The following is a 7,669-nucleotide window of genomic DNA, read 5'->3' as shown; positions in this document are numbered from 1 at the left end:
AAGACGGGTTAAGAGAAGACTGGTAAAATTAATTGATAATTGAACGGTTGGATGTATGGAAGAGAACGTAAGCAGGCTCAAACAAGACGAAAGTGAGCTAACTCCAAGACGACGTGTGACGTACTGATTGTGATCTATTGATTATTTGAAACTGTATGTAGTTGACGATGTTTGAGCTACTGAAAATGGTTGGATTTATGTACGTAAGTATTTGAAGACGGGTTAACCGAAGACTGATAAAATTAATTGGTAATTGAACTGTTGGATGTATGAAAGAGAACGTAAGCGAGTTCGAATAAGACGAAAGTGAGGTAAGTCCAACAGGACGACGTGTGGAGAAGAAAGTGGAGCCATGAGGCACCAAAATTGAGGGAGAGAGGGGGGTGGTCAAAGGAGGAGGGAAGGAGGTGAGAGGGTGAGGGAGATCACATGGAATGGGCCATGCGTGAGGCGTGGATTGGCGGAATGGTTACTGCAGCTCATGGGCTTGGCTTGCGCTCATCGGTTATGCCATCGCTTCCTCTCCCAGCCCCCTTCTGTACTCTGTCTTCTACCCCTGTGGGCTCTACTATCACTGTTTCCAAGCACCAATATAAACTTTATCGACGAAAATTGAGACATGAAACAGTGTGATCGTAGTAATTTGAGATGAAAATTGAAACTTGAACGCTACTATCTATACAATGTCATCGTCACACTGTTTTATATGCTCATTTTCGTACAACATTTTGATAGATCTCTCGATAAGAAATCAAACCAAAGGAAAGTTCTGCTACCAAACGATAAGAAATTGCTATAAAAGAAGTAAGAATGATCGATCTTGCTTGTGGAGTGATTCGAATCTCAGTTAAGTGTTTTTGTGTTGAGATATTTGATCAACAAGTTAATCCGAATTTTACTTTCCCTTGGAGTGATTCCTTATCATTAGGGCGGCTAAGTGTTCTTACCTCTTCTTTTAGCTAATGACTAAGTTTCTTTGCAATTTTATTTAGTTTTGATTGAAAATCATTCAAGCTAGACATGATCGATTTTGCTTATGGAGTGATTCGAATCTTAAACAATTGTTTTTAACTTGAGAGATTCGATCAACAAAGTAATCCGAATCTTACTTTCCTTATAGGGATTCCTTATCATCTCTACTTCAAAAATAGTTTTGAAACGTTTATGAAATATCGTAGAGTTCATAAATATTTTTGTAATTCAGCCTTCAATATATTATCCCGATGACTATTCTACCAACCTAATTTCTTTTACTTTAGCATTGATTAAGAGACCTAGCGACTCATAACTGGATTGAATTATTCGAGTTAAATTATTAGATTACAAACTTATTTCGATTCAATTCAAGTTGTATTGAATGAAATGTCTCTTTTGTAACGATCATCCTGCCAACTAAAACATAGCTCAAATGGTCGTGACAAAATAGAAGCCAAAAGGGGACACGGATCCACATTTATAGGTCTAATGGTCTAATGCTAACGTAGAATAGTACAATATATATGAAGGGATTGCAATCAATAGGGGGAGCTACTTGTTGCTTGTCCTTAAGGTACTCTTGTCTATCTACTTGCATTCATACAGACACTTGAAATTTCTCACATTTTAATTCTATCCTATTGCCTCTTTGACCACATCTAAAAACTGTTCATTTTTAATGAAAATTATTGAGATACATATTTCACGTAACTGTATTTTGACATTACGTGTGTAAATGTTTCAGAAAGAATACAAAAGAGGTTGGTAGAGGTCAACGATGACACAAGCCATTAAAAAAAGAGCGTATATAAAGGAAACTCGAGAAAGGAACAAAAGCCAGACTAATAAATTTTTTCTGTCACTCATGTTTTCTTATTTTATTTCGCTATTTCTGGCTTTTTAATTTTTTTTTCTTCTTGAGGTTAAGATATTTATGAAATTAATGATAATTAAAAATTATTAAATTTACAAATGGATATCGGGTCGAGGAAGTCAATTTTATTCAATTAGGTCAAAATATTTGAACCCATGTTTAAATAAGTCATAGAAAGAGCTCTCTTGCGTTTTGAGGTTCACTAATTTGAGAACCGAGAGAATTAAAAAGATATCTAAAAGCTCAGAACACTCGCTAGAGCTAATTTGAGAACCGAGAGAATTAAAAAGATATCTAAAAGCTCAAAACACTCGCTAGAGCTCTTGAAATCCGGATTGTTTACGCAAAACAACACAAATTGATGCTTTATTCTCACTCATACGATGATATAATCCAACATAAGATTTTAAAACAACACGAAGGAGATGAAGAGGATGAACTAATCCAACATAAGATTTTAAAACAACACGAAGGAGATGAAGAGGATGAACTGAGGGACTTAAAATCAAATGAAGTTTATTATTGTTATTACTCAGATTCTTCGAGTTATCGAATTTTTTGAAAACCCTTACAAGAAGTCATCATTCCGATGGTAACGGATGGTACCTTCAATGGAAATTTAGGTAGGGCAGTTCCTCGAAATAAAGACAATCTTCAATGGAAATGAATGATGTGGTCGCCAACATGAGCATAGCTCGGTCAATCTCCGTTCTCCAAAAGAAAAGAGAAAACTCTTAGATCGGTTTTCATATATACATCATCTTTGTTCATTATGATGCAAAATCAGAAAAAACACCAAAAAAGAATGGAAAAGAGATGAGGTTCATGAGTTTCACTTAAACTTCCACCCATGGAAGGGACAATTGTAAACTCAGCAACTGAAACAGAGTTCTTCTTTTTCTGACAAACACAATAGGAGTTGAGGGACAAGTTCTTGATCACTTCTTTACAACCAGATCTTGTCACTTAGGTGATCACTTCTTTACAACCAGATCTTGTCACTTAGGTTGTCCCTAAAGACAACAAAACCATGTTACATTTGAACACCGCAGTTATAAAAAATACTACTCAACTAAAATTAGATTACAATCATATGATGTCTCAGAACGGTTAAAAGTTTCATTTCTACTCTTCGAGTTTTCCATTAAAATGAAGACACAAATGTAACATAGTAATGACCTATTGAACAATGGAACATGCAGTAGTAATAAGTTTCGATTATACCCTTCACATTTCGATTTCTTCATTTTAACCCTTAACCATTAAAGTTGTTTTGAAGTGTAATCATTTCATTAGCTTTTCCACTTCAAATGAGGATAAAGACATATGATGGGTGGTGAACTGCAAATAGATAATAACAACAAAAGGAGAACATATGCTGAGGCTCCACATATTCTTGTACAGTTAAAAGAGGATCGATTCTGTAAAAGATGAGACGAGTAAATGAAAATTAACTGAAATTTTATCTTTGTAAGATCGTCAATATTGTACCAAGAGCAACGCACAAGAACAACCTTGTTGACGATCCTTTACTCCAACAGCATCATATAGAAAGAGTCTTAGTCACAGTCAAACTTGATAATTGATGATTCAGGTAGAATAATGTTTACCTCCCTCCTTTTACAATTAAAAAGATTTGAGAGACAAAATTTTTGAGTGGTAGCTAATGAAATGATTGAGATTTAAAACAATTTCAAAAGTTGTGAAATAAAACGAAGCTTTTGAAATAATGAGACATACAACAGTAAAAATAAAGCTTTTCAACGTTCAAGGGACATTATAGAAATCCACACTCTGTATAATTTAGCCCCCAACATAGGCAGTATTTCGAAACTAGATTTCTAACGAAACAATCAACCGACCACGAAACCAAATATCAACCAATAAATCAACCTTTATTTTGGGGAATCCGTCAATTACTCTTTGATAGTGCAATCTAGTTTTCTTAGGTTGCTATAACAAGTTGTTTCTTCCTTGAATCCAAGGAGATGAACTATTTTATCTTTGCAATTAAATGGTAAAAACTGAATTTCATAATCACTTCCTATGGTTATCTGGCTTGTGAATTCTCTTCTTATCAAGGCAAAATGAAAAAGTTACCAACACCTAGATAAATGGTAAATAATTAAATAGAATACGCACCAAAAGTTCTACACTACGCTGGTTTGAGGCAGTACCTTTTTCCACAAAACGCAGAGACATTTATCTCCCTTCCATTGTTATTGAGCTCCGTTGTCTCTTGCTTTCCTTCTCTGCAATTTCATTGTTAATATAATTAGTCTCTTGGTGAAAACCAATCGATGTGATCAGTGAACAAACGACCAAAAGAACTCGATGGTCTGATGAGTGTTTGCACTTCACATTTCGGGGATCTCATGTCTTAATGAAGGTAATATGCATACCTGTCGAAAGAATTGGGCCGAGCTCACTTGTCGATTGCCTCTGTGCCAGCCAACTAACTCTGGAAGCCACCTGATATTCGATTTAGTTCGTATTCTAAGGCAAACTTAGCAACATGGTTCCCATTTTTTCTTCAACCGCCTTCCATTTCGCTTCCTACATTAGTCTTAAAGTGACAAGCACCGAGGGTCTTGTAGCCCCATACAATTTCAGATATCTCATCTTGAGGCAAACTCAATCCCTTTCTCTTGACTACTTTACGCAATTCAGAATATAACTCTTGATCCTGTAACTTGATATATTCTCGCAAAACGTTCTCGTGATGTGGGACCCAATTTCGAGGGAGGGGAGTGTAATCACAAGAAGGAATCATAGACATGCGCGAGAACTGCACACCTTCAATTGAATCCACAAGTCCCATTCTCAGAAGATCAGAATACTCGGGTGCTGCATTATTACTGCTCTCTATCAATGGACGGCTTAAATTCCGTAAGGCAATCCTATACACCTTGGCTCGAGATTTTAATCGATACCTAGCAGCATAGAGTTTAGCCAAGGAGCTACGTATAACATAAGCACAAAACCCAACAATTTTCTTTCGGTTATCAGCATATCGATACCAATCAGCCATGGTCTCGAGGAATTTGTTCATCTGTGAATTTGTATGAGCTTGACTTGAATACAGCATTGGATTGCAAGGCAAAGGCTCGGGATCTCGATCTCCCTTAACGAGTTCAACATGCCTGAATTTGCGTATACATTGCTCCAAGCTGGCAGTAACAGAAAGCAAAGTTCCAACACACTTTTGGCTCACAATAGAACCTCCAGAGGATGTATATCTAAGAGTAGGGTGTATTATTCTACGACAAATTACATGGTCTAAGAATATAATTCCTCTGCTAATATGTTCAATCTCTATCTTTGAATTATCCAACCTTATTCCAAATATACTCTCACAAAACTCAATGATTTCCTTTCTAATTCTCACTGCATCCTCTCTAGGCCCTCGAATGCCCACCAAGAAATGTCCTCCATATCGTATGTAATCCATTTTTCTAGTTTTTTCCTTGCCACTGGCTGGAACGAACTCCGGCCAAGCTGGGTTATGACAGCCATCATTAATGGAGTCTCTCCAGATGGAATCAAGCTTGGAAGGCCTAAAGTATTCACTTATCTTATCTTCCATTACAATATCCAATTCATTAAGACATACATTAGCAAGTAAAGGACTCAAAATTCCACAGTGACCATAAGAAGGTACCTTGGCAGCTTCTTCTGGTGCGAAATTGAAGAATGTTCTTAACCAATATGGGTCAGGTTTGGGTTCATTCTCATTGAGAATCTTCTTCTTCTTCGTAGCCCCCTTTCTTTTCTTCTTCACGTCATTATCTTCAACTCGTGGCCGCTTCTGCCTCGGTGATTGGAGCGCGGACTTGACCAAACGCAAAATTGTTTTATCCTTGATAGCCTTCTCTAAGGAACCCATCACCACATTTTCATCAACATGCCTAAAAATTTCACTCAAATCAGCTTTTAAGAACCAGAGGTACCCAGCGAAGTTGCTTCTAATGGTTCGAATGAAAGAATGAGCATTCCGGCCCGGCCGAAATGCGTGCGATTTTGACGAAAACCGAGCCTCGAAAATGGGCTCTATGACCTTCAGCAACACTTCCTGAACGATCCTGTCCTGAAAGCAAGGCTCATCAGACTCAAGCATCGCTTGAAGCTTGCGCTTGGAAATGAGATGGGTCCGAGACTTGTCATTTGGGCTTCGAATTAACGGATTAGCCTTCCTGTTCCAAGAAAATTTCCCGCTGATGACAGCGTTACGAAGAGAAAGTAGGTCTTGTAGAACATGAGAATGAATAGCGTTGCGAGGAGGGAAACTACCGGTCACGTCCGCACACGAACGCTGATACGCCAATACCCACAAATCGAATTTCGACAGAAACCCAGATAGATCAGAGAACGAACTGTTGGGAAGGGAAGCGAAGGCTTTCACCCAAATAGAGGAACAAATTTCAATTGGGTCTTCTTTGAGGTAAGAGTAGGGATCTTGATCTTGCAGCTGGGGAACATTTTGGAACTGAAGAGAAATGGAAGAACGCCTTGATGGGTGCACGGCGGGGGCGGAGGAGTTGAAACGAGCAAGAGAGATGGAATCAATGAAGCTTCGGCGGTTGCATTGAAGGCGTTTGATGATTGTTCTGAATGACATTTTTCGAACAAATTTAGTTTCTGATAGCTTTAGGGTTTATGATTCGCCATTGAATTGAAGCCGCCCCTGCTTCTGTTCTGTACGAGGCTCACAAGCCGAAGCTTAGCTATTCCATCGTTACAGCTCCGATGCCTTTTTCCTCGGCCCGAGTTTTCGCGGGTCGCCGATAGATTTGGTGGCGAGTATTATCGGCGCGGCAGCTTCAATTTAATTAATTGCTATTTTTCTTTTATTTTTCATTTTATGAGAATTTTCAATTTATTTCTAAAATTTACAAAATTATTGTAATTAACCCTTTAAACATGGTAATTAAACAAGCCAATGTTGGTCTAAAACGAAAAATAATTAATAATTTAATTTTTCGTTGGATATTTAAAATTTTAATTACCAATTATAGTTTAAGATTTTAATTACCAACTAAATACACACTAAAATAAATTAGGTATAAATTTTTAATTTTTTAATTTGGAGTTAAAACTTGAATTAGTTATCTAATTTTTTTTAAATATGTACTTTTAGTTCGTATTAAATTATAATTGAAATAAAAATTATATTATAATTAATGAATTGCAATTTGAAATGTCATAAAAATCAATCAATTAAATTAAAAACTTAAATTTATAAAAATGAAGAAAATATGGTTATAAATAATTAATTTTAAAAAATTAAATTTCATTTTGAAAATATCTGGAGTAATACCACTAAAGTTTTAAGCCGAAAGATCAATTAAGCTTAAATCATAAATTAAATTTACAAAAATAGAAACCCAATAATAATTAATAAAATAATATTTTAAAATAAAAATTATAAAATAATTAATTACGAATATAACTAAATATAGATTCGAATTTATGATGGGCTCAATTTTATTTCCTTGTTTTAAAAGGAAAACGCGTTTTAAAACGCGTGGTGGACACCGACCCTAAAAAAAACATTTAATTCAGAAAAAAAAAGGAAAATTTAATATTTATTTTCCATTTTCTCTAATTTACTTTATAAAATGAAAAATGAAAAATTAAATTGGTACGATTATTAATTTTTAGATATATTCAAACTTTTTAATAATTAATCTCTTGTTAATTCAATTATAAATTTAATTTATGACCTTGATTTAATAAATATTTAAAATTTTCTTATAGTAAATTCGACTATTAATTTTGAATTTAAATATTAGATATAATTTTGAATTAAACTAAATTTTG

At 35.4% G+C, this 7,669-nt stretch overlaps 1 protein-coding gene across 1 annotated transcript; it reads right to left on the bottom strand.

Annotated features, from left to right (window-relative positions):
• Positions 1-2,342: 2,342 nt before the first annotated feature.
• LOC111783284 (nuclear intron maturase 1, mitochondrial) lies at positions 2,343-6,652 on the bottom strand. Its single transcript, XM_023664206.1, has 3 exons — positions 4,252-6,652; positions 4,027-4,101; positions 2,343-2,862 (listed from the first exon to the last, which is right to left on the bottom strand). The coding sequence occupies exon 1, from the start codon at positions 6,465-6,467 to the stop codon at positions 4,383-4,385; it is 2,085 nt and encodes a 694-aa protein (XP_023519974.1). The 5' UTR covers positions 6,468-6,652; the 3' UTR covers positions 2,343-2,862; positions 4,027-4,101; positions 4,252-4,382.
• Positions 6,653-7,669: the final 1,017 nt, after the last annotated feature.

The sequence above is a fragment of the Cucurbita pepo genome, chromosome LG20 (genome assembly GCF_002806865.2).
Source record: "Cucurbita pepo subsp. pepo cultivar mu-cu-16 chromosome LG20, ASM280686v2, whole genome shotgun sequence".
Classification (NCBI taxonomy): domain Eukaryota; kingdom Viridiplantae; phylum Streptophyta; class Magnoliopsida; order Cucurbitales; family Cucurbitaceae; genus Cucurbita; species Cucurbita pepo.
This window is presented reverse-complemented; position numbering and strand designations above follow the sequence as displayed.

Coding starts and splice junctions, on each gene's coding strand:
- LOC111783284 (XM_023664206.1), bottom strand. CDS start 6,467: ATGTCATTCAGAACAATCATCAAACGCCTTCAATGCAACCGCCGAAGC.